At 52.3% G+C, this 23,983-nt stretch overlaps 5 protein-coding genes across 8 annotated transcripts; 3 read left to right on the top strand and 2 right to left on the bottom strand.

Annotated features, from left to right (window-relative positions):
- Window positions 1-2,790: 2,790 nt before the first annotated feature.
- LTA (lymphotoxin alpha) lies at window positions 2,791-4,013 on the top strand. The gene is made up of 3 exons (XM_082639368.1): window positions 2,791-2,893; window positions 2,979-3,084; window positions 3,298-4,013. Exons 1-3 carry the CDS (start codon window positions 2,795-2,797, stop codon window positions 3,708-3,710), a joined length of 618 nt encoding a protein of 205 aa, XP_082495494.1. The 5' UTR covers window positions 2,791-2,794; the 3' UTR covers window positions 3,711-4,013.
- A 1,768-nt stretch (window positions 4,014-5,781) lies between these two features.
- Window positions 5,782-7,584, top strand: TNF (tumor necrosis factor; the record flags this gene model as incomplete). Of its 2 annotated transcripts, XM_082638507.1 has the most annotated exons (4): window positions 5,782-5,968; window positions 6,552-6,597; window positions 6,787-6,834; window positions 7,163-7,584. In XM_082638507.1, the coding sequence occupies exons 1-4, from the start codon at window positions 5,783-5,785 to the stop codon at window positions 7,582-7,584; spliced, it is 702 nt and encodes a 233-aa protein (XP_082494633.1). In that variant the 5' UTR covers window position 5,782. The 2 variants fall into 2 exon arrangements, with proteins under 2 accessions (XP_082494633.1, XP_082494634.1); XM_082638508.1 differs by lacking the exons at window positions 6,552-6,597; window positions 6,787-6,834 and having other exon boundaries at window positions 7,096-7,584.
- A 2,589-nt stretch (window positions 7,585-10,173) lies between these two features.
- LTB (lymphotoxin beta) lies at window positions 10,174-13,011 on the bottom strand. Of its 2 annotated transcripts, XM_082639087.1 has the most exons (4): window positions 11,959-13,011; window positions 11,492-11,543; window positions 11,220-11,294; window positions 10,174-10,801 (listed from the first exon to the last, which is right to left on the bottom strand). In XM_082639087.1, exons 1-4 carry the CDS (start codon window positions 12,118-12,120, stop codon window positions 10,347-10,349), a joined length of 744 nt encoding a protein of 247 aa, XP_082495213.1. In that variant the 5' UTR covers window positions 12,121-13,011; the 3' UTR covers window positions 10,174-10,346. The 2 variants fall into 2 exon arrangements, with proteins under 2 accessions (XP_082495213.1, XP_082495214.1); XM_082639088.1 differs by lacking the exon at window positions 11,492-11,543 and having other exon boundaries at window positions 10,643-10,801; window positions 11,959-12,210.
- On the top strand, window positions 10,810-18,453 carry LST1 (leukocyte specific transcript 1). Of its 2 annotated transcripts, none has more exons than XM_082639089.1 (4): window positions 10,810-11,121; window positions 17,247-17,345; window positions 17,676-17,698; window positions 18,229-18,453. In XM_082639089.1, exons 1-4 carry the CDS (start codon window positions 11,076-11,078, stop codon window positions 18,376-18,378), a joined length of 318 nt encoding a protein of 105 aa, XP_082495215.1. In that variant the 5' UTR covers window positions 10,810-11,075; the 3' UTR covers window positions 18,379-18,453. The 2 variants fall into 2 exon arrangements, with proteins under 2 accessions (XP_082495215.1, XP_082495216.1); XM_082639090.1 differs by lacking the exon at window positions 10,810-11,121 and adding an exon at window positions 16,730-16,850.
- A 449-nt stretch (window positions 18,454-18,902) lies between these two features.
- On the bottom strand, window positions 18,903-21,054 carry NCR3 (natural cytotoxicity triggering receptor 3). Its single transcript, XM_082638735.1, has 4 exons — window positions 20,986-21,054; window positions 19,426-19,770; window positions 19,148-19,255; window positions 18,903-19,016 (listed from the first exon to the last, which is right to left on the bottom strand). Exons 1-4 carry the CDS (start codon window positions 21,026-21,028, stop codon window positions 18,970-18,972), a joined length of 543 nt encoding a protein of 180 aa, XP_082494861.1. The 5' UTR covers window positions 21,029-21,054; the 3' UTR covers window positions 18,903-18,969.
- Between the last annotated feature and the right edge of the window lie 2,929 nt (window positions 21,055-23,983).

Genomic DNA, 23,983 nt, shown 5'->3' with positions numbered 1-23,983 from the left:
GGGAAGCCCAGACTCATGTTTTAAATATACCAATCTTGGTGGGTCCCTCTCTCACTCAAAAGTTTTGGTAGCTCTCCATCACAATTACAATGAAATCCAAACCTCTTTTCTTGGTTTTAAACCCCTCAGGATGTGGTCTCAGCTTACCTCCCAAGCCTCATCTCTGTTCCTTTTATGTGTACTCACTTGCACAGGTTAGTGCACTTCACACTCTCTTTTACCTCCAGTCTTTGCACCTTCTATTCCCTCTATCAGGAATGCCCTTCACCATCTTTGCCTTGATACTAATGCCTGACTCACCTCTCCCCCAGGCCAAGTTTGATGGCTTTACTGTGGGCTGCCATAAGCCCACTGTCACGGAACCCACACTAGTCTTTGAGCTCCCAGAGGTCAGGGGACTGTTTTTCACGTCTGTTTACTCAATGCCTTGTGCAGACGCTCAATAAATGTTTGTGAAATAGAGAGGAAGCTAAAGAGATGGAATGAAGGTATTCCCTGGTGGTCCAGTGGTTAGGACACCGCACTTTCACTGCCGTGGCCCAGGTTCAATCCCTGGTCAGGGAACTAAGATCCTGCAAGCCACAAGGCACAGCCAAAAAAACCCAAAGAGATGGAATGAAAAGAAGTAATAGGTTAGACTAGGAAGGCATGAAAGGCAAAGTTGCAGGGCCTCAAGTAGCAGGGAGGAAAACAGGAGAACTAGCTGATGCACACACTGAATATCACTTATGTGCCACAGGACACCAAGACACCTCAGGAACTTTCTGCCCAGTGCAACAGAGGGAGGGCTTTAGTTTCCATCACCACCATCCTCAGCCCCAGCCCCTCCAAAAACCTCCAAATGAAAGCATAACAAGCTAGTAAGAGTAATAATAATATTTGAGGGGGCCAATTGTTATTTTCTCAATCTCATGAAATGTGACTAAAATCATCTTTAGAAACCTTGCTTTTTTTTTAACCTGCAACCTGCAAGCTAAGCGAAAACTCGCTCATGTTCAAGAACGTTCATGTCAACGTTTTTCATGCTAGCCAAAAACTAGAAATGAACCAAACGTCCATTAACAGAGAAATAGATAAGTAAATTAGAGTATATTCACACAACATCACATCACAATGAAATAAAAATCACTGATACACACAACAATATACATGAATCTTACATACACAACGTCGAGAGAAAGAAGCCAAACACAGATGAGTAGAGTCTGTGTGATTTCATGTATATGAGGCTCAAAAGCTGGAAGAACTAATCTATAGTTGTAGAGGTCAGAAAGTGGTTGGTTATATTTGGAAGGTATTAACTGGGAGGGGGCACGAGAGAACCTTCTGGGGACCTAAAACTATGTTGAACTGGATGGTGGCTACATGGCTATAAACAGATGGAGAAGTTCATCAGGCTGTCCACTTAGGAGAAGTGCACCTCACTGTACCTGAGTTCTACATCAATAGAAGAGGGAAATCCTTAATGATTTTACAACAGTGTATTGGCTTTACAAGTGCAGCTGCAAGAGAAGTCCCTTTGCTGTCCCCACCCTGCCCTAGGTCACCACCCTTAAGCTCCACCTGTGTGGAATTCTGAAGCATCCTCTGTAGAGAACTTTAGCAATTGCCACATTCCTTGATCCTGGAATGTGTTTGTTTGGGGTTATATAACTCTGATCTGTGGAGCCCACCTGAGGTTGGGATGAGGTGGAGGGCATCCTTCAGCAGTGAGACAAGATCTCATCATACGTGAGTTCATGGCTCAACGTGAGCTGGATCTTCCAAACCAGAACACTTTTGAGAGTAAAAGGGGGTCCATGAATATTTCTACCAGGACAACAGGCATAAACCAGGATGTACCAGGCAGGAGGGTATATAATGGAACTTCTTGATATGAAACCTGCCAGAAAAACTGGAAAATACACACACTGGAACAAGTGTGACTTGAGTCTTTGGGACAAGGACAGGGGTACAAGAGGAAGAAATGTGCACAGAGAGAAGCCTGTAATCAGCCAAGGGTGCAGAGGTGTTATACATAATTGCTCTTCAGGGAACCGGGCCTCCAGCCCACGCCCCAGCTGCTCCCCTTCTCCTCCTCCTCTGAACTTACTGTCCCTTCTCTGGAACTCCTAAGCCTGACCCCCGCTCCCTGGCCCTCCCAGCCCACAGTTCCCCTGACCCCACTCGCTTTCCCAGAACTCAGTCGTCTGAGCCCCCAGCCTGCGGTTCTCTCCTAAGCCTCAGCCTTTCCTGCCTTCGACTGAAACAGCAGCATCTTCTAAGCCCTGGGGGCTTCCCCGGGCCCCAGCCCCGGCCTAGAACCCGCCCGCCGCCTGCCACGCTGCCACTGCCGCTTCCTCTATAAAGGGACCCAGGCGTCCCGGCCAAGGGGCCCCGCACAGCAGGTGAGACTCTCCCACCCCATCTCCTTGGGCTTCCCTGGCGGTGGACTCCTCTCCCCGGGACGTTCAGTCCCTCCGCCTGGGCCTCAGCCCCTCTTGCACCTCCTGCTTGGGCCTGGGCCTGGGCCTTGGTGGGTTTGGTTTTGGTTTGTTCCCCTCTCTCTGACTCTTTATCTGTCAATCTCTTTCTCTCTGTCTGTGTCACACATTCTCATCCCTCTCTGTTCCCTTCTCATCTCTGTTCCTCTCTCTCTCTCTCCCCCTGCTCACCTGGGGTTTCCCTGACTGCATCTTGTCCCCTTCTCTGTCTGTTGCCCGTCTCTCAGGGTGGCTGTCTCCACGGGCAGGAGGCCCGTCTTCCGCATCGCGCCCCGCCCCACTCACTGTCTCTCTCCCTGCAGGTTCTCCCCATGACACCACCTGGACGTCTCTACCTCCTGAGGGTGTGCAGCACCCCCCTACTCCTCCTCCTTCTGGGACTGCTGCTGGCCCTGCCGCCTGAGGCCCAGGTGAGGTGGCAAGGCAATGGGGACTGTGTGGGCAGCCTGGCCTGACCCTGGGCCTGAGGACCTCTCTGACTCTGTTCTCCCCTAGGGGCTCTCTGGTGTTGGCCTCCCACCCTCAACTGCACAGCCTGCCCATCAGCACCCCCCGAATCACTTCACCCGAGGCACCTTCAAGCCTGCTGCTCACCTTGTTGGTAAACATTCACCTGCCCTCCTAGACATGTAGCCCCCAGCCCTCCTCCCATCCCCCTTCAGGGACCCAAGCATCCCCTCCAGCTCACCCCCACTCCTACTCCCTTCTGTCCTCCCAACCATCCCCCAGGAACTCAGTCCAGCACCTGCTTCCTCAGGGATTGAGACCTCTAACCCCCAGGCCCTTGACCGCCATCCCCTCTGGCTCTTCCTAGGAGACCCCAGCACCCAGGACTCCCTGCGCTGGAGAGCAAACACGGATCGTGCCTTCCTCCGCCACGGCTTCTCTCTGAGCAACAATTCCCTCCTGGTCCCCACCAGTGGCCTCTACTTTGTCTACTCCCAGGTGGTCTTCTCTGGGGAAGGCTGCTTCCCCAAGGCCACCCCCACCCCTCTCTACCTGGCCCACGAGGTCCAGCTCTTCTCCTCCCAGTACCCATTCCACGTGCCTCTCCTCAGCGCTCAGAAGTCCGTGTGCCCAGGGCCACAGGGACCTTGGGTGCGCTCGGTGTACCAGGGGGCTGTGTTCCTGCTCACCCGGGGAGACCAGCTATCCACTCACACAGATGGCATCTCCCACCTGCTCCTCAGCCCCAGTAGTGTCTTCTTTGGAGCCTTCGCTCTATAGAAAAATCCAGAAAGAAAAAATTTGGTTTCAAGGCCTTCTCCCCATTTTGCCTCCATTCTGACCACTTCAGGGGTCACCACACCTCTCCTTTGACCATTCCATCAGTCTCAAGTCTTCCCCCGTTCTCAGCACCTGGAGCTTCCAAAGAAGGAACTCTAGGCACCCCAGGGGACCACACCTTCCTGAACCATCCCGGATGCTCGGCTGAGGACTTCAAGCCTGCCTGGAAATGCCCACCCAGAGCCCTTCCTCTGCCCTGCCCGTCTAGGGGGCCTTGCCCTGGACATGGAAGGGGAGCTGACACATGAGGGAGCTTGGGTGGATGACTGGGGGCAGGGAGGGGGGTTATTTATGAAGGGAAAACAATTTAAATTATTTATTTATGGAGGATGGAGAGAAGGGGGACGGCAGAAGAAAGAGATAATACACCCAAGAGACGAAGAGTGGGAGGGCGTGGGCACACGGGTGACCGAGCAAGAGAGAAAAAGAGTGGGTCTGAGGGACCAAGGGGCTCTGGAAGGAAGTGAAAGGCTCTTAAGAGCCAGCCAGTGCTTGACTGGACACCCCACGAGGAGATGTCTGACCCTTGATGAAGCCCAATAAACCTCTTTTCTCTGAAATGCTGTCTGCCTGTATCTGTCTGTCTGGGAGGGGAGAATTCCCCAGATGTCTCTAAGGAATGGAGGGAGGACAGGAATCAGAGGGACAGGAGCTGTGGGCATATACAGAGAAGCCTAAGGGGCTCTGGTGAAATATGGTGGCCTCACAGGGGTGGGAGGAGACCAGAGAATAAGCTGAGAAGACAAAGGAAAGATGCAGGTCCAAAGTCTGGAGGAGTGGAGGTCAGGGAACCCCTGAGGAATGGGGGTTACAGGAGGCTTCTGAGGAGCAGTGACCACACTGGAGGGTGTTTGTTTGGGACTGTGGAGGAGGAGCATGAGGCCTCCTGGAAGACGTGGCCATGCCAGGGCCCCGAGGAGTGGGAGAGCCTCCAAGGCTGGGGGATTGGAAAACACAGGGGACATTTCAGGAGACGTGGTCACGTGCAGGGGCTCTGAGGGCCAGGGCTGTCTCCAGGAAACTGGAGGGAGCAGGGAGCTCTTTGCAGATACATGGCCACACACAGGGACTCTGAAGGGTGGGGTCTTTGTGCAAAAATTGGGGCATCACATGCCCTTGGAAGCCAAGACTGAAACCAGCACCAGAGTTTTGGTGAGTCCCCGGTCAGAGTGAAAGGAGAAGGCCTGCTGTGGTGAGGTTCGTGAATTCCCAGTGTCTCTTTCACTCCTCTGGGGCTGTCCCAGGCTTGTCCCTGCCATCCTCCCCCAGCCCTTGCAGAGCCTCAAGCTTCCCTTCCTCCAGCTCCTCTTGCCCCCAGGGACCCAAACACACGTCCCAGGACCCAGCACAGCTTCCCCCAAGTTTTCTCTCCATTAAGGACTCAGCTTTCTGAAGCCCCTCCCATTTCTAGTTCTACCACTACCTGAGTCGGCTCTGGAAATCAGAAGGAAATAGGCCACAGAACTCATCCCCCAAAGAAATGGAAACAATGGGAACTGGGGGGCAGAGGGGAAATGGGGTCCAGCCTCCAGGGTCCTACATCTACAGCAGTAACTGGCCCAGGGAGCCCCCCTCAGAATCCGGGTGGGTAGGGTAGGAAGTATCCTTGATGCCTGGGTGTCCCCAACTTTCCAAACCCCCGCCCCCGTGATGGAGAAGAAACCGAGACAGAAGGTGTAGGACCCGCTACCGCTTCCTCCAGATGAGCTCATGGGTTTCTCCACCAAGGAAGTTTTCCGCTGGTTGAATGAGAGCCTTTCCCCGCCCTCCTCTCACCCCAGAGCGTATAAATGCAGCTGTTTGCACACCCAGCCAGCAGAAGCTCCCAGAGCGAGGACACCAGGGGACCAGCCAGGAGAGAGACAAGCAACTCCAGACCCCCCTGGAAATAACCTCCCAGACCACACAGCCCCACCCCGACAGGCAGCCAGACGACTTGCTCCCTCTAACACACCCTGCCACAGGGCTCTACCGTCTCCCAGCTGGACGTGAGCCCTTCAGAAAAAGACACCATGAGCACTGAAAGCATGATCCGGGATGTGGAGCTGGCAGAGGAGGCTCTCTCCAAGAAGGCAGGAGGCCCCCAGGGTTCCAGAAAGTGCCTGTGTCTCAGCCTCTTCTCCTTCTTCCTGGTCGCAGGAGCCACCACGCTTTTCTGCCTGCTGCAGTTCGGGGTAATCGGCCCCCAGAGGGAAGAGGTGAGTCCCTGGCCAGCCTTGGCTCATTCTCTCACCCAGAGAGAAATGGGAGAGAAAAAGGGTGAGATATGGGGTGGGGAAAAGAGGTGTGCTGATTGGGAGGCTTGGGGAGGAAAACAGTGGAGAAAGATGGGGAGGCAGAAGGAGACGTGGAGAGAGATGGGGGAAGAGAAGGAAGGATGGAGAAATAGGGTGCCTGGCACATGGGCGATGCTCTCTAAATATTTGTTGAATGAATGAATGAGTAAGCAGGGATTCAGATATAAAGAGAGATGTGTAGACAGATAAGGGGTATGGGTAGAAAGATGGGGAAGAAAACAAATCATCTGGATAAAGATGGTGAGACAGAAGGAGATACAGCAGGTATGAAAGAGAGATAGGAAAGATGAAGCTAAGGGTGTCTGGCACACGGAAGGAACTCAATGAATGAGCTGTTAAATGGATGGATGAATGAAAAACATGGATGAATGGGGAGAGAAAATGAGACACATCAGTGCAGAGAGTACAAGCTAGAGAAGCAGCCAGCTGTTTCTCCTTCAGGGGTTACTTGCTTTGATACTAATCCTCCTTCTTCTCCCAACAGTTCCCAACTGGCTACTCCTTCACCAGCCCTCTGGCTCAGACACTCAGTAAGTGTCTCCAAAACCTCTCTCCTAATTCTGGGCTTGGGTGTGCATAGGGGTTAGTCCTGGGATGGAAGCAGTAGGGGAAATTTAGAGTTTGGGTTTGGGGGGAGGAGGAAAGGAGGTCAAAGTAGTGGGATATTTTCTGGGAAGCTTAATTGTCTCTCACCTTCTTCTTTCCTCTTTCCTCTTCAGGATCGTCTTCTAAAACCTCAAGTAACAAGCCCGTAGCCCATGTTGTAGGTAAGAGTTCTGAGGATGTGTCTGGGGGATGAAGAAGCAGATGGGATGGGGAGGGGTAGGATTTGGCAACTGAGGCCAGGCTGAGGTTAGACAGACCTTGGAGACAGGATGAGAAGGACTCACTGAGCTCAAGGGGAGGGTGGAGGATACTTAGAACTTGAAGGGGATACTCAGAACCTCATGGCCAGATGGGATGTGGGAAGACAGACAGAGGGGACAGGAACCGGATGTGGGGGGGGGTGGGCAGAACTTGAGGGCCAGGATGTGGAGAGTGGAACTGACAGGGTCACAATGACTCACCCCTCCCTCTTTTTCTCCCTCCCTCCAGCCAACCTCAGTGCTCAGGGGCAGCTCCAGTGGCTGAACACATATGCCAACACCCTCCTGGCCAACAGCGTGAAGCTGAAAGACAACCAGCTGGTGGTGCCGACAGACGGGCTGTACCTCATCTACTCCCAGGTCCTGTTCAGGGGCCAAGGCTGCCCTTCCACCCACTTGTTCCTCACCCACACCATCAGCCGCATCGCTGTCTCCTACCAGACCAAGGTCAACCTCCTCTCTGCCATCAAGAGCCCTTGCCAGAGGGAGACGCCAGAGGGGGCTGAGGCCAAGCCCTGGTATGAGCCCATCTACCAGGGAGGGGTCTTCCAGCTGGAGAAGGGTGATCGACTCAGTGCTGAGATCAACCTGCCCGACTATCTGGACTTTGCTGAGTCTGGGCAGGTCTACTTTGGGATCATTGCCCTGTGAGGGGACAGAACATCCATCCTCTCCCACCTCAATTACTTTATTATTTACTCCTTCAGACCCCCTCGTCCCCTTCTGGTTTAGAAAGAGAATTAGAGACTCAAGGCTGGGCTCCAAGCTTAAAACGTTAAACAACAACAACACTTAGAAATCAGGGATGCAGGGAAGTGTGGCCTGGACAATGGGGCACTGACCACCACCAAGAATTGGAACTGGGTCTTCTGGAACTCACTGGGGTCCTCGCGTTTGGATTCTTGCATGCAACCTGGGACACCCAGAATGTGTGGGCCAGGGGACCTTGGGTTCTGACTGGAACACTTCAGAACATTCCTTGAGAAGATCTCACCCAGAACTTGACATGAGTGGACTTCAGGCCTCCCTTTCTTCCAATGTTTCCAGACTTCCCTGAGATGGGGAGCCCAGCCGCACCCCAACGGGGCCAGCTCCCTCTATTTATGTTTGCACTTTTGATTATTTATTATTTATTTATTATTTATTTATTTACTAATGAATGTATTTATTCAGGAGGTCAAGGTGTCCTGGGAGACCCAATGTAGAGGCTGCCTTGTCTCAGATGTGTTTTCTGTGAAAACGGAGCTGAACTGTAGGTCGTTCCCACCCTGCCTCCTGGCCTCTGTGCCTCCTTTTGCTTATGTTTTTAAAAAATATTTATCTGATCAGGTTGCCTAAATAATGCTGATTTGGTGACTGACTTGTCGCTACATCACTGAACCTCTGCTCCCCAGGGGAGTCGTGTCTGTAACCGCCCTACTGGTCAGTGGCGAGAAATAAAGTGTGCTTAGAAAAGAAATATGGCCCCTTTCTGGGAATTAATTCTTCACTGGCCTCTCCTTGGGGGTGAGACGTGGCTCCCTGAAGTTCTTTCTCCACAGGGCTTAAGATCCCTGCACCTCACTCCTTGGACTGCTGGGGCTCAGGAGACCCTACATAAAACAAGGCCCAGCTGAATATGCCTCTCCCCCAAGAAAGGAACCTGAACTTAATTAGCTCTCCCTCAGGGCACTGGAATTTCCAATTCTGGGAATTCCTATCCAAGTGGGGGAAGTCCCACAGCTCAGATGAGATTTCCGGCTGTTGTGGCCTGAGCAAAAGAAAGACCTGGGGAGCGGCCAAATTCTCAGGTACCTGAATCACAGCCAAGGGACTTCCAGGCAGTCAGGCACCTGGGCTCCAAACCACCTGATCCCGCCCCATGCCCCTCCCCCTGCCAGTCCAGTCCTAACTGTGCAACCTGAACCAGTCACTGAACCTCGTCTATCAAAGAGAAGTAGGAATGCCCACCGCACACGGGGCCACGTGAGAACAGAAAACCTAAACTCTTCACAACAGAGCGCCTAGTGGAGCGCTCGGTGAATTCTGGCTTTCTCCCTTTTCCCAGCCCCCAGTCTTCTAACCGCTTCCATCTCTCAGTGGATGGAATTGAAGAGGAAGAAGAAAATAAAAAACAAGGAATAGGATGTAGGTGAAGGACCCACCCCCCATGCCAGCTTGGTCTCCCTGATTTTCTTGGCGAATGATGAGGAGAGGGATGGGAGGTGGGTGAAGTGGAAAGAGAAATGCATTCCTCCCCTCTGGGAAGGCTCTTCTGGACACAGAGTCAAAGACAAATATGGAGTCAGAAATGAAGACTCAGAGAGTGGCAGCCCTCACTGGGCTCTGAAGTTGGGTTTTCCTTCCTGCTAGGGTTGCCAGGCAGGGGGAAAACTGTGCGGTGTGCCACAGAGGTGGGGTGACCCGCTAGCGTAACCTAGATAGAGCCTTGGATCCTCCTCGGCCTCCTCCAGCTTGGGGCTGAAAGTTGGTCATGGAGTGAGGGGGCTGCTGTTACTCACTCTGGGGCCCCAACACTTGCCCACTTATGGAAAGGGGATCTGAAGTGTGACTGAGGGGTGAGGACCTTCCATCCCACCCTGGACCGGGCCAGGTGACATCAGTTTTTCCTCCTCCCCCTCCTCCCCAGGTTCTCCCTGGTGTCCTCGGGCACTATCCCCACCCCATCTCTCCTTCTCAACCACCCTCCCAACTCCTTCAGCCTCCTGCCTTCACGCCCCGGTCCCCACCCCCACTCCCCCGCTCCCCGAGCTGCGGGTCTTCCCCTGGAGAAGAGTCGACTGTGGCTAACAGGGCCTTCAGGCAGCTAGCAGGGCAGAAACGCTGTCCCCTCAGTGCTTCATTATCAGCCTTATTGGGGTTTACTCTGCTGGCTGGGCCTTTCTGAGTGGTGCTTGCCTTCCCCGGTAATGACCCCTATCACTACCAGGAGGGACCCAAGAGACAAGAGTGCAGTGTTGAGTCTGCGGGGACCACGTGGCCTTGAGAATCAGGATGCTTGGAGATGATTTGGGGTTTGTGCGGAGCCCTTTCCTTCTACCCTCCAAATGGGCTAATGCTGGGGCAAGGCCATTCAGAGGCAGGGGTGGGTGGGACCCACGGATCCCCAGCCCAGGGAACAGAGGCCATGCCAGGTGTTGTGAATTGTCTCAAGCAACCAGAAAAATAGAGACTATTTAACCAACATTTGTGTACCCACCCTGAACGAAGACACGTTAGCATCTCAGCATCTGTACCGGAAGCACTAAAGCTTTACATTCTTTATTTTCACCAGGCTCAAAATCAGTTTCCAAACAGTCTTCTACATTTTCGCCACGGCCATGGGGTCCCTGGTGTCTGGGTCCCCAATATCTAGGCTGATTCGTTCACATACTCCCACATTGCAGTGGTCGTTTTAGGGACGTGGGTAGCCCTCACCCCACCATCACCACCCCAAAGAAGGTCTTTCCTCTCCTGTAGTCCACCATATCGGGGTGACTGATATTGACGTACACCCTCTCGCCCCTCCGGAGCTGCACCAGGCCACCGAACCCCACGCTCGTGTACCAGAGGGGCCCGTACTCGTGCCTCCGGGCGGGGTCCAAGACCGGGCTCACGGTCTCCGCGCCCTCGAGCAGCAACTCGGGACTCCCGGATCCATAGGCGCCCCCCGCCCGGTACAGCCGACTGAGCAGCGTGACCGAGCGGTCCAGGGGGTCCCCGCCGGGAGGGGGCGCCCGGCCCCGGTAGCCGACGTGACAGTAGAGGTAATAGAGGCCGTCCTGCGGGAGGGCCAGCCCCTCGGCGCCCGAGAACTGCGTCCCGCTCCTCAGAAACGCCTCTTCTTTCTTCGCCTCCCAGCCTAGCCCCTGCCCCGTGGTCCAAGCGCCTGCGGAGAAACGGGCCAGTTGGTTCTCGGAAATCCGATCCTGAAAGGAGTGATCCAGGCCCGGGACTTCTGGGAGGGTGGGCATGAGGGACAGCTGGGGCTTTTAACCCACTGCAGGAGTCCAGCCGGGCTGGGGGAGCGGGGTGATGGTGCTCCCTCTGCAATGAGTACGAGTTGGGACTGAGGGCACCTGGGTGTGCGGTAGGAGCGCTGTGGTGGGGAGATCCAGGCCGGGTTTTGCCCCCTCCGGCGGAGGGGAAAGCGAGAAGCTAGAATGCTGGACAAGCAGAAGAGTGCGTACTATAGCAGCGGTGAAGCAGGTGGGCAACCCAGCGCGGTAGTAACAGAGCAAAGGGACTCTAACTGTGGGCGAGCAGAACTGGCACCCTTGGACTCTTCAGGTCTATGAGATCCTTACCAATGAGGTGGGCAGCCGGGAGCCTGGGGCTGAGATCTGTTTCTGCCTCCTCCTCCACCGGCAGCTCCCCGGACTCTGGAAGGGGCGAAGAGTCCACGGTTGGGGGCAGGGCGGCCACCCACGTGTAGTCACCTTGAGAGGACAAGGTGCCAGGGCCCAGGGATGGGGCACCTGGATTCCTGGAGGAAGAGAGTATCTGGGGATGCAGATGGATGGGAGCTGGGAGTCCCTGAGGGGCAGAAGCAGGGGAGGGGGAGATGGTCGGCTCTTACCAAATCGCTGATGGGCCTGTGCTTGGGCGCCTGGGTCAGCAGTCCCTGTTACCTGAGTGGGTGGGGTCACAGGGCCCAGAGTTCAGTCTTAGCTGATGCCAACCCCACCCCTCCCACTCCCAACATAGATGCAAGCTCCAGACTTGGGGTTTCTCCCACCAGCCCTCAAAACACACCTCCCTGGAATGGAGAGCAAGCAAGGCATCTGTACTTGGGCAGAGAGACAGAGGCCCAAGTATGTCTTGGGAAGAGGAGAAGAGACATACAGACAACCAGAAAGGGGCTTGGTGACACCAGGGCACAGCAGCATCACAGGAACGTGGAAAGAGGACCAGCAGAGAGACAGAGAAGACATCCCCACTGGGGGACAGCCAAGCCAGCCGAGCAGGATGAGGCAAGAGGCATAGCCAGAGGTGAGGGAGTATCAGCAATATACGGCCCTTGGAGGATATGTGGCAGCCACTCACCAGTCCTCCCTGCTCCTGGGGCACCAAGGCCAGCACAGCCAGAACAGTGATAGGCACAGCCAGCAGAAGGGTCACCAGGGAAGTGGCTCCTGCGACAGCCAGCAGGAGGCATCCCTTCCCCTGGGGCCGCCTACCCCGGCACTCCAGCCCCAGTGCCCCCATTGAGACTGAGCCAGAGCCAGGGCAGGGGGGCTTTCATACCTCAGGGGTGGGGCCACCCCCTCCCTGTAGACCCACACACCTGGCTGGGACTTTCCGAACACCCCTGCTCCCCTCACCCTGCTTCCTGTTTACCCAGAGCTAGGGTGGGGCAGCTGGATGCCTGGGTTCTCTGAACTGGGGAGGGAGTCGGGGTGAAGAGACAGGCTTTCAGGGTAGAGCTGGAGGGGGCCTTAGAGATCTTCTGACTCAGTGGGAAGGGAAACTAAGGCCCAGAGAGGGAAGCTAGCTTGCAGAAAGTCAGGCAGCTACAATGAGAACCCAGAACTCCAGACTGCTAGTGTGGTCTGCATTCTTCTTTTTTTTTAAATTAAGTTATTTATTTATTTATTTATTTTGGCTGCACTGGGTCATCGTTGCTGCACGCGGGCTTTCTCTAGTTGCAGCGAGCAGGGGCTACTCTTTGTTGCGGTGTGCGGGCTTCTCATTGCAGTGGCTTCTCTTGTTGCGGAGCACGGGATCTAGGCACGTGGGCTTCAGTAGCTGTGGCACGCGGGCTCACAGGCTCTAGAACGCAGGCTCAGTAGTTGTGGCACACAGGCTTAGTTGCTCCGCGGCATGTGGGATCTTCCCGGACCAGGAATCGAACCCGTGTCCCCTGCATTGGGAGTTGGATTCTTAACCACTGTGCCACCAGGGAAGTCCCTGGTCTGCATTCTTCTGCACCCCAGAGGTGGGTGCTAGAGGGAGGGCTGCATCCATATCCCTGAGGTCAAGGGCTGGAATAGGAGGACGAGAACTAGAATCTTCAGGGATGGATGTCTAGGTTCCAAAGAAGAACCTGTCCCCACACTGGACTGACCTCCTCCTCCCATTCCCTTGTGCCCTCCAAGCCCCCAGAGCTAGGTGAGAAAGGCAGCGTTAAGCCAGTCCACGGTGATGGCAGCTGAAGGGGGCCTCAGCCTCACCACTGACTATTAACTCACTGAGGAGGGATGGAAATAGAGCATTACCTCCCTTGCTACACAGACTGTAGACAGGAGAGCGATGAGGCATCCACCCCCAAAGAGCTTCACAGTCTAGAATGAGCTCCATCCATTTAGTAGATGCTGACTAAGTGTAAAGTGAAGAAAGGACAAAAGGATGAATGAGTAAGCAAAACAAAGCAGTAAGGACCAAATGAATGGTATAGTCGGCAGAGCAGTAGGAGTTGACGGGAGGAAAAACCAGGTCAAGAAAGTTGGAGGTGGTCCCAGATCATTTCCCCTTCCTGATATCTCTGTGTGTTCAGGTAATAATAATAACAGTGACAACATAGCTAATATCCAGATAGCATTTGGTATGTGCCTGCCACTAATCTACACACTTTATATATAATAATGCTCTTTCTTTCCTCCTTCCTTTTTCTTTCTTTCCTTCCTTCCTTCTTTCTTTCTTTCTTTCTTTCTTTCTTTCTTTCTTTCTTTCTTTCTTTCTTTCTTTCTTTCTTTCTTTCTTTCTTTCTTTCTTTCTTTCTTTTCTTCCTTCCTTCCTTCCTTCCTTCCTTCCTTTCTTTTTGGCCACACGGCGCGGCATGCAGTATCTTAGTTCCCCAACCAGGGATCAAACCCGTGCCCCCTGCAGTGGAAGCGTGGATTCTTAACCACTGGACCTCCAGGGAAGTCCTGTAATAATGCTTTTAATCCTGATAAAAAACTCTTAAGAGGGGGACTTCCCTGATGGCGCAGTGGTTAAGAATCACGGGCTCCGCAACAAGAGAATCCACCGCATTGAGAAGCCGGCGCACCACAATGAAGAGTAGCCCCCACTCGCCGCAACCAGAGAAAGCCCGCGCACAGCAATGGAGACTCAACGCAGCCAAAAATAAATAAGTAAAATAAATAAATTTATTTAAAAAACCCCAAAAAAAAACTCTAAGAGGAAACTGAGGCACAGAGAAGTTAAAGAACTTGTGGAAGGTCACACAGTAGTAGCAGAGACAGGATTTGAACCCAGGCAGTCTGGCTCCATACCCTTAACCAAAAGACAGTTTAAAAACTGAGTACTGGGCTTCCCTGGTGGCGCAGTTGTTGAGAGTCCGCCTGCCGATGCAGGGGACACATGTTCGTGCCCCGGTCCGGGAGGATCCCACATGCCACAGAGCGGCTGGGCCCGTGAGCCATGGCCGCTGAGCCTGCACGTCTGGAGCCTGTGCTCCGCAACGGGAGAGGCCACAACAGTGAGAGGCCCGCGTATCGCAAAAAACAAACAAACAAACAAACAAAAACCTGAGTACTGACTTCAGATTTGTCCATTTCAGGGTATGTAAATCTTACCTTCCTCACTCCCCCCAAAAAAGAATAGGGAAACAAATACTGAACTTGAGTCAATGATAAGCATGGTAAAGGGTTTAGAGGTAAAATGTACTGATGTTTGCAACTTTGAAAGGTATCAAAAAATGAGATGGATTGATAGATATGTGATAAAACAAATATATAGAAGAATATTAATTGTAGAATCTAGGTGGTAGGGATAGGTTCACTGTACAATTCTTTCAATTTTTTTCTATGTTTGAATGTTTTAATAATAAAACTTTTTTTTTTTTTTTTTTTGCGGTACGCGGGCCTCTCACTGTTGTGGCCTCTCCCGTTGTGGAGCACAGGCTCCGGACGCGCAGGCTCAGCGGCCATGGCTCACAGGCCCAGCCGCTCCACCACATGTGGGATCTTCTCGGACTGGGGCACGAACCCGCGTCCCCTGCATCGGCAGGCGGACTCTCAACCACTGCGCCACCAGGGAAGCCCTAATAAAACATTTTGAAACAATATTTTCCTACTGTCCTGCATGGGAACACTGTGGATGGGGGAAGGGAAGGAAGTAGCAGAAAATTTCTGAATCTGAAGAAGGAAATGCAAATGCTTATGGGTCCAGGCACCAGATCTCCTCTTCAGTCCTTGCTTCCATGAGCTCCCAAGTCTTCACCCTCCTCAAGGACTAGGTGTGCCATCCTCCAGCATTCATCTCCCTCTCGATCACAGTGCCACTATGAGGCCTCCATCTAGGTCCTTGGACTACCACCCTTACTTTTGTGCTCAATATCAGAATGCTGCTTGCTGCAGGAAGGCCACATGGATTGCCCACACCTCTTTTCCCAACACCAACTTGTCATCAACTTTCTGTCCTAGATCTATCAGCAGTGCTCATGTCGATCTAGTCTGGCTGTCTCTGACTCTCCTGTTTGTTAATCAGTCAGCCAAGTGCCCTGTTAGATACAGCCCCAGAATAGCAGGAGAGTTACCCAAATCCACCAGAACTCCCAGTCTTCCTTGGGAACTGGAGTGTGTTCCACACATACCAGGATCATGAGCTCTCAGTGACACAGTGTAATTGGGAAAAGTGAATCAGGAAAGGCACCTAGAAGGGAGATGATCACTGACGACTTGCAGGATCAATAGGATGGCTGGAGCTGACAGGGATCACAGGCTGAATTATAGTTCTAGAAGCCTGAAAGGAAAAGATGTTGTAACCCTAACCCTCAAAGCCTAACTTCCTCTCCTAACAATGCTAGGGAGGCACCTAGGCTGGGGGAGAAGTTAAACCAGAGGAGGGGCAGGAATGTCTGAGGTGGCAACACTTTACCCAGGCAGCTCTGGTCAGTCAGAAGTCTGTCTACCCGCAGGCCACAGACTCTAGGTAAGCTGGGCGAGAGAGGGAGCCCTCATGAAGGAAACCCAGGGAGGGGACAGTCACCCCCAGAGTGAGGTGAGTCTAAGATGAAGGAAGGGAGAATATGGCTTTGAGGTTCCCTGGGCCCTGGGGGAATCCTCTCTCTGGCCTCTGTCTCCGCTCCCCAAAGAAATTTAAACAATCCACTTCTGCCGCCACTATCCGTCATGGCCACGCAGGCCCTCCTCTCCACCTGTGCTTCTGCTCCGCACCTGCCATCCGCCACGTCCCAGCCTTCCTCTTGAACCCAGGATGGTCTCAGTTTCCACACCCTGGTCACTGCATCTGGCTCTGGATGAAGTCAGCGGCCCCCTCTTTGCCCTCAAACAGGAACCAGTGGTTGTAGGGCAGGAAGTGCCTGAGGGGAAGTTATGGGCCCCAGACGCTCCTCCATGCCCCACTTCAGCCCCAGCAGTATCTGCCCAAGGGAAGCGGCTCTCCACACCAGCCAAGCGGAGCCCCCCTTTCCTAAGTTGCTCTGAGGCTGAGGGAGCGGCCGTAGGTGCCAGGTGGCACTGGACACCACCTTCCCTATTTTCCCACCAGTCCCCACGCACCCTCCGGACCCCAGGTCCTGCCTCAGCCCCCTCACCAGAAACTAGAACTATCCAGTGCTGGAGAGGCCCCTATGAACCAGTTGGTTAGCCTAGGGTCGGAGAACCAGAGTGGGCTCTGGAGCTGGACAGAGCTGGCCTTGAACCCCAGCTCTGCCACTTCTGGGCTGGATGTCCTTGTCGGAGTCCAGCCTCGAGTCTCAGGTCCTTCACCAAGGAAATGGGCACCATAATACCCTACGTTGTTATGGGGATTAGCAGTGACAAATAGAAAGAGCCCAGTTCAGGGTTGGCACATAGCTAAGGCTCCTCAGCCCGGGAAACAATTGTAACAGAGGCCCCAGACTTTACAGATGAGGAACTTGGGGCACGTGATTCACCCCAGGCCATTTAGCCTGGAAGAGCAGCGTTAGGTTTCCCAACCTGCAGGCTAGTCTTCAGTCCCCAACCTAATGAAAGCTTGTGAGATAGAAGGTAAGGTAACCCTCCGCCCAGGGAGGGTTGTGGTGCACAGGGAACAGTCGATAAAAAGCGGTGTACGCGCGGGTCGTGGGTAGGTGGCCAGGGTCTCTCGGGGCCAGCCAGTGCAGCGGACAAGGGGCTTCATGGGGAGGCCCAGAGAGGGCAGCAATGGTGGTGGGAGGTTTCTGAGGGGCGAGTGGTGTCTGGGACGAGCGAGGTAACTGATGAGGCATGGCGACCTCTGTGAGGAGGTGAGGGAACACAGTCTGGGGTGAAGAACCTCTGAGAGAATGATTTTCTGCCTCTAAAACTGTTGGAGAAAGGAGCTGAGATCCCCGACCAACGAGGAGGACGGGGTAAGCTGCAGAGAGAAATGGGCCCACTGACGCTCACCCCTTTTCCCTGCAGAGATATGCCCTTACCTATTTGGGGGCCTAGGGCTGGGGGTGCTCCTGTTCCTCTCTGTGGTCGTTCTGTCCGTCTGCCTGTGTCGGCTCCGTGGGAGAGGTGAGCCCCACCCTCACCTCCCTCGTACCCCCTCGCCCCTCACCCCCGGGCAACACCCTGTGCCGTCCCCCACACACCCTTTCCTCCTGTGCTCCCAGACACCCCCATCAACCCTGACTCGCCCCTCCTGCCTGAGGAAGGGGGCAGAAGTCGGTGGGGAGAGGGGAGGGGAGAGCGTCCAAAGAGAGAGACCTTGCCTTTTGGCTGCGGGAACCACAGGGAGGTTGGCAAGTGAGGAAACACCTGCTGGGGGTGGGGAGAGTGGGCAAGGAGGGCTGGAGGTGGCACAAGGGAGGCAAGGGCCGAGCCGAGCTTCTTCTTTTCTTCCAGTGAGGAGGCTGGAGAGGAGCTGGGTGAGTCTGGGGCAGGGAAGTGCGTGATGGGGCAACAAGAGGGGGCTGAGGTCGGGGGGCAGGAGAAGAAGGAGAAACGAGCAGGAGAGACAGAGAGACAGAGGAAGTAAGAGAGAAGCGGAAAGAGGGAAATAAGGGATGAGAAGAAGAGAGGAAAGGAAAGGGGTAGAGATGGAGAGAAAAATAAGACAGAAGGAGAGAGAGGAAGAAATGAGGGAGATAGAGACAAAAGTGAGAGGCAAAAATCAGAGAGAGAATGAGAGAGACACAGGGAGAATGAGAGAAATCCAGAGAAAAAGTAAGAGAAGGAGATTAAGAGTGATAGAGGGGGAGAGTGAGAGAGTAAGAGAGACACAAAGAGAAAAGGACAAGAGAGAGAGACAGAGAGAGAGAGAGAGGGAGAGAGAGCGTGCAAATAGAGGCAATGAGGTAAGAAGGTGGGGCGGGGGAGCAGCAAGAACTCAGAGGGCAGCGTCAGGGGAGGGAGGCTCCTGGGGACCTCCTGTCAGCACCCTCCGTCCCGGCCCCAGGCCCAGCTCTCGCAACAGGAGCTCCACTATGCGTCCCTGCTGAGGCTGCCTGAACGGGAGGGACCTGACCTCAGCGACCAAGAAAGGGAAGGCAGCAAGGAGGACCCCAGCACGGACTACGCCTGCATTGCCAAGAACAAACCCACCTGAGCACCCCCAGACGCCTCGTCCAACCCAGGCGGGTGGTCAGGGCCATCCTGTGGTTCACCCAGTAAAGGCCATGGTCTCGCCACTCTCTGTGTCTCAGGCTTCTCCATCCACCTCAAGCCCCAGCTCAACAGGGCCACCATCAAGACCTAAGCAACTTACCCTCCTACCCATTCTTACCCACCAGGGATCCACTGGGTGAAGAAGAGTGTTTAGGGACCCAAGCTCCCCTGAAGGCCAGAAAAGAGCATTTGTCTGTGGGCCACTGAGAAGTAGAACTAATCATGTCTGATATTCCACTTTTCTCAGGACAAAGGGCCTTAGCCTCCTGGGCGGGAGAAGGAGGTGTGTTGAGTCTCAGGATGATGGTGGGAGGGGACTCTAGGCACAGTCCTGGGAAGCTCCCTCCTTGGACCTTTCCAGACCAGACTTGGTAGAAGGGAGAGTAAGAGGTGGGAGAACCCAGAACAGGGCACATTGGGCCATCTAGAGATGGAGCAGGAAATACACAAAAGGAGCTAATGGTGGGGCAGAGAGGGATTTATTGGGGGGTCTCTTGAAGAACTTGGGATCACTGAGGTCTGAAATCACTCATCAGAGGCCATCCAAGGAGCGGCAGTGTGTTCCCATGTGACAGTGGCCTGGTGGAGAGGCCACAGGAGTAGCTCAGTGCTGCAGCCCTCCTTCTCTTCTTGGTCTCTGTCTCCACCTGCTCCAGCCCTCTCAGTGCCCCTCCCATCTCTGGGCCCATTGTCCCGGCTCCACTACTCACATTTGCCCTGGTAATAGATGGTGCTGCCCATGGCCACTGAGAGAAAGCTGAAGGCATAGAACCCAGCCCGAAGGAGGAAGACTGTGCCGGCAGCTAGCTGAGGAGGTCCTGCATGTGGGCGGGGATGGGGAGGGGGAGAAGGGCTTAGGAAAGAAAGCCCTGGGAAGCAGCGTGCACAGGCTTAGGGACGACAGTGGGCCTCAGGGAAGGACTCTCGACTCGACTACCAGGGAGAGTGGGGCCTCCGGCCAAGGAGGCACAGCTTCCCAGCACCTCACCTTTCTCCACCACCAGCAGAGTCCCATTCCCTGTTCCGACACCCAGGCCCAGCACCTCCACCCTGCACACGTAGACTCCGGCGTCACGGGCTCGGGTGTCCCAGATGTGCAGCTCAGCCTGGTGGTCACAGAGGAAACGGGAAGAGGCAAGAGGCGCCAGGCGGCCCCTGAACTCTGCAGTCTCATTCCTCACCTCCTTCCCTGGGGCCACTTTGTCCTGGTACCACGTGACAGAACCAATGGCCAATTTCCCTTGGCTGGCATTGAAGGAACAGGGCAGGAAGGCAGGGGTGCCTTCCTGGGTACGGATCTCAGGGGGCTGGGACACCCAGAGAGCACAGGATCCTGGGGGCAGAGAGAAGACCCAGATAAACACCTCCCCAATTACTCCAAAGAGAAAAGACAAGAGAGCTTGCAGTAGACTATCCCTGCTGTACCCCACCCACAGAGGGCCCAGAGGGACGAGCACTGTACATGTCTCATTAAGCCTTTCCTCTTTATCAATCTAATTTCTTAACATTGCTTATTAAGTTGTTTTTCAAATTCTTTCCCATACCAGCTCTCACATTCACCCTCTCCCATCATTCTCCAGTTCCATTCACTAGTAACATTTTGCTGAAATTTAACTTGTCACAGTGAAAGTGAAGCTCATTCATGAATGTGGCTGCCTAGTTAACTAATATCATTAATTATATTATTCCAGGTATTATCTTAGTACTAATAGCATTTTGTAGCATACCATCCTTGCCACGTTTTTTTTTGTTAAAGAGCATTAACTAATTAAATCTCCAGGTGAAGACATGGCTAAAATTGCTTGGGATCCCTATTTAACTTATCTAAAGTGATGAATTAAACCAATTATTAAAATTCTTGATTAAATTCTCTAGTTAATGAAATTTACCAATCATTCTTCTATTTCAGTGATTCTCAAACTTGAGAGCACGCTGGAATCACCTGGAGTGCTTGTTAAAACAGATTCCCAGGCCCCACTCCCAGAATTTTTTATTCAGTGGGTCTGGAGTGGGTCCTGAGAATTTGCCCTACGTCCCCGCTGATGCTGATGCTCGTCTGGAATCCACACTGCATTTAGTTAATGAATATGTCTGACAATTAAAATCAGTTTCATTAAGAAACTTAACAGATTTAATTAGATCTCCTAAACTCCTAATTATATCTAGACCCTAGATAATAAGCCTTGTTTAATAAGTTTATTAAACTCATCGAATTAAAACTGACCCCTTAAAAAGATTTGACCCCTTCCTTCAAGCCCTTCCTTCCTTCAAGCCCTTTTTTACTGGTTCTTTAAACTTTATCTTGTTAGGAACGTGCGTGGCTGGGAAGGAAGAGTTCTGGGATGGAAGCTGGGGAATGACCTTCCCAGCGGGTGACATGGAGGGAACTGAGAACTGGGGAAGCCCACTGGGTATCAGCTTTATGGAGGGACCCCCTGCTTTCAGCCCCCACCCAGTCTGCTCCCCCGGGACATCTATGTCCAGCCTCCCCCATCCTCCATCCTCCCAGCCCCACACCCCTCAGGGTCCTGGGAGAAACCCCTGTCACCTGGATGGACCATGATGAAGATGAGCAACAGCATCCGGGCCATGTCGAAGGGTGTTCCTGTTGACGAGGGGGACATGAGCAGTGAGGTCTGGGTGGAGGAAAACGTCCCACTAGTTTTGACCAGGACTTTGGTCACTGGTTGGGGGTGGGGAGCTTCCTGTGACACACAGGACTCACACATCACTTACAAAGAACCTCAACTCCGTAGGGCCTAGGGCATCAGATGCATGCCTCCCTGAGGAAAGAGGATGCTGCTGACGGTGATATCTGGGCCGCTAGGAGGTGGGGGCAGCATGTGGGCATGTTGCCTAAGTGTTTGAGGGGGAGGGTGGGGCTTAGATGGCCAGTAATGCTAGGGTGGGTGGGTGGACGGGTGAGACCAGGATGTGGTTCCCCTGTCTTTTGAGGTTCAAGAAGACCAACCCTTTACCAAGAATTAGCCTCCAAGAGCCTTTCTGGGCTCAGAGCTAACCTACTTCCCCTCCCCTTGGCTCGGTAGCACCCAGGTCCACCCCATCCATTCTCTTCCGGCCCTCCCTCAGGGCTGCTCTAGGAATTCTATAAATGAGAGGATTAGCAGAAGTCAGCTGATTGGTGGTGGCGACAGGGAGTTGCCAGGGACTTTGTCTGGAAGCTGCATTTTCATAGCGATCACCCCGTTTCACTTTGGATGTGTTGTCTTGGGTGGATTGGCAGAGTGAGTGCCGCTGATGGGGAAGTTTGGATGCATTCACATTCAGATCCCCATTAAAGGAATACACCTCTTGCAGAGGTCTGCTTTACCAGGTGTGTTCTGAACAGATTTATCACCCACTGGTCAATTCACTCATTTTTTATTTTATTCATTATTTAGCTAACATTTATTGAGAAATCACAAAGTGCCCCCATTACATGAAATGCATTTTGACAGACCCAAATGAAATACACATTATGTTACACATAACTCCAAGGTTATGCAGGGATTAGTACAAGAGTATGCAACACACTCTTGTATATGTATTACACACCTACATGAGATAACACAGCACAGAGAAAAGAGGATGATGTGTAATATGCTGGGTGAAGCCTGCCCAGCCCTCGCCACACATTTTCCCTCTGGCTCCTTTTATATCAGTACATATTCTTTCTTCCTGTCCGAGTTTCTCGCTGTTTCACGATACATCCATAGATCGTGCAGTCCTAATCTCCACTGCAGTGATTTGGAGCATTTTTGGAGAAGTAGTAATTTTATGGTTAAGAATGCTGGCTTGAAGTCAGGCTGTGATCAGCTCCCCTACAAACTAGTTACATAATCTTGAACAAATTATCGAACCTCTCTGAACCACCTAGACAAGCACGGTACCTCACAATCTGGGAAGGACTGACTCAGCCATTCTCTTTTAGTGGAGTGGCTGCCTCCTCAGGGCCATCTAACCAGAGGGTGTGGAAATGAGGTGCCATGGCAAGGCAAGGGCTGCCCCCTGGTGGTCACAGAGAAGGGGGAGGCCTGAGGCACCAATATGTAGCTTTTCTCAACTGGGCCTTAATTCCAGCTTCTGCCCTGTCCCTTACCTTGTCTTGTCCTATCAATGCCCCATCCCCATCCCCAAAGGGTCAATGTGGAGCAAATTGTCTAATCTACAATAATCCACAATATTAATCTACAATATCTATTAATGTATTAATATCTATTAATCTATTAATCTACAAAATTAAAGGAAGACTTTAACTCACATCTCTCAGAAACTGATAAATCAAACAAGCACATAAATACTAAAGATATAAAAGAGTAAAAGGAGACAATTAAGAAGCTTGATGTAATGGGATTACGTAGAATATTAGAATAATTAGAAAATATCCATTGTTTTCAGGTACACAGAGAGACGTTTAGAAAAAAGAACCAAAATCATTTAGAACACAATTGCTGACCAAAATCCATGACAGTGTAAAAGAATAACAAAGAATATTTATCATATGTTTGGAAAATTTTAATATGCATTTCTAATGTATTTGTAAACTTTTAATTAATTAATTTATTTATTTATATTTATTTTGGCTGTGCCAGGTCTTAGTTGCGGTGCGAGATCTTCATTGTAGCATGCGGATCTTTAGCAGCGGCATGCATGTGGGATCTAGTTCCCTGACCACGGATCGAACCCGGGCCCCCTACATTGGAAGCACGGAGTCCTGCCCACTGGACCACTAGGGAAGTCCCTGTATTTGTAAACTTTAAAAACTTACTTCTATATAATTCAAATGTTAAAAGAAAATATAATGGAATTTAAAATATTTTGAACTGGGAATTTCCTGGTGGTCCAGCAGTTAGGACTCGGCAGGGCTTGGGTCAGGGAACTAAGATCCCACAAGCCACTCAGCATGGCCAAAAAAAAAAAAAATTTTTTTTTTTGAACTGAATGACAGTGAAAACACTGCCTACCTAAACTGTGGGATGTAGCTAAAACAATTCATGGAAGAAAGTAAATGTGAGGATTAGGAAAGAAAGTTTGAAAATCAATGAGTTGAACAGACATTTCAAGAAATTAGAAAAAGTGCACAGAGCATCCCCCCAAATTTAGGAAGAAAATAATAAAGATACTTTTAGAAATTAATGACCTAGAAAACAAAGAAATAATAGAGTAGAAAACAAATACATATTTACAGAGACTACTTATATTAAAAATCTCTGACCAGGGCTTCCTTGGTGGCGCAGTGGTTGAGAGTCCGCCTGCCGATGCAGGGGACACGGGTTCGTGCCCTGGTCCGGGAAGATCCCACATGCCGCGGAGCGGATGGGCCCGTGAGCCACGGCTGCTGAGCCTGCGCATCTGGAGGCTGTGCTCCGCAACGGGAGTGGCCACGGCAGTGAGAGGCCCGCGTATCACAAAAAAAAAAAAAAAAAAAAAAAATCTCTGACCAAATTGGTAAAGCAGAAAAAGAAAAGGCATACACATACACACACAAAAAGTAATTTATAGGGAATGTAATGTCTGATACATTAGATATTTAGATTGCAAACTTT

This window comes from Mesoplodon mirus (genome assembly GCF_964341445.2).
Source record: "Mesoplodon mirus genome assembly, chromosome: 12".
Classification (NCBI taxonomy): domain Eukaryota; kingdom Metazoa; phylum Chordata; class Mammalia; order Artiodactyla; family Ziphiidae; genus Mesoplodon; species Mesoplodon mirus.
Note: the sequence above shows the minus strand (reverse complement) of the source record. Positions and strands in the feature narration are given on the sequence as shown.

Coding starts and splice junctions, on each gene's coding strand:
- LTA (XM_082639368.1), top strand. CDS start 2,795: ATGACACCACCTGGACGTCTCTACCTCCTGAGGGTGTGCAGCACCCCC. Junction 2,894..2,978: donor CCCTGCCGCCTGAGGCCCAG/GTGAGGTGGCAA, acceptor GTTCTCCCCTAG/GGGCTCTCTGGTGTTGGCCT. Junction 3,085..3,297: donor GCCTGCTGCTCACCTTGTTG/GTAAACATTCAC, acceptor GGCTCTTCCTAG/GAGACCCCAGCACCCAGGAC.
- LST1 (XM_082639089.1), top strand. CDS start 11,076: ATGCTGGACAAGCAGAAGAGTGCGTACTATAGCAGCGGTGAAGCAG. Junction 17,346..17,675: donor GTGTCGGCTCCGTGGGAGAG/GTGAGCCCCACC, acceptor CTTTTCTTCCAG/TGAGGAGGCTGGAGAGGAGC. Junction 17,699..18,228: donor GGAGGCTGGAGAGGAGCTGG/GTGAGTCTGGGG, acceptor TCCCGGCCCCAG/GCCCAGCTCTCGCAACAGGA.
- LTB (XM_082639087.1), bottom strand. CDS start 12,120: ATGGGGGCACTGGGGCTGGAGTGCCGGGGTAGGCGGCCCCAGGGGAAG. Junction 11,295..11,491: donor ACAGGCCCATCAGCGATTTG/GTAAGAGCCGAC, acceptor CGCCCCTTCCAG/AGTCCGGGGAGCTGCCGGTG. Junction 10,802..11,219: donor CCCGGCTGCCCACCTCATTG/GTAAGGATCTCA, acceptor GTTTCTCCGCAG/GCGCTTGGACCACGGGGCAG.
- NCR3 (XM_082638735.1), bottom strand. CDS start 21,028: ATGGCCCGGATGCTGTTGCTCATCTTCATCATGGTCCATCCAG. Junction 19,771..20,985: donor CTTCATCATGGTCCATCCAG/GTGACAGGGGTT, acceptor CTCTGCCCCCAG/GATCCTGTGCTCTCTGGGTG. Junction 19,017..19,147: donor CATCTATTACCAGGGCAAAT/GTGAGTAGTGGA, acceptor CCTCTCCACCAG/GCCACTGTCACATGGGAACA.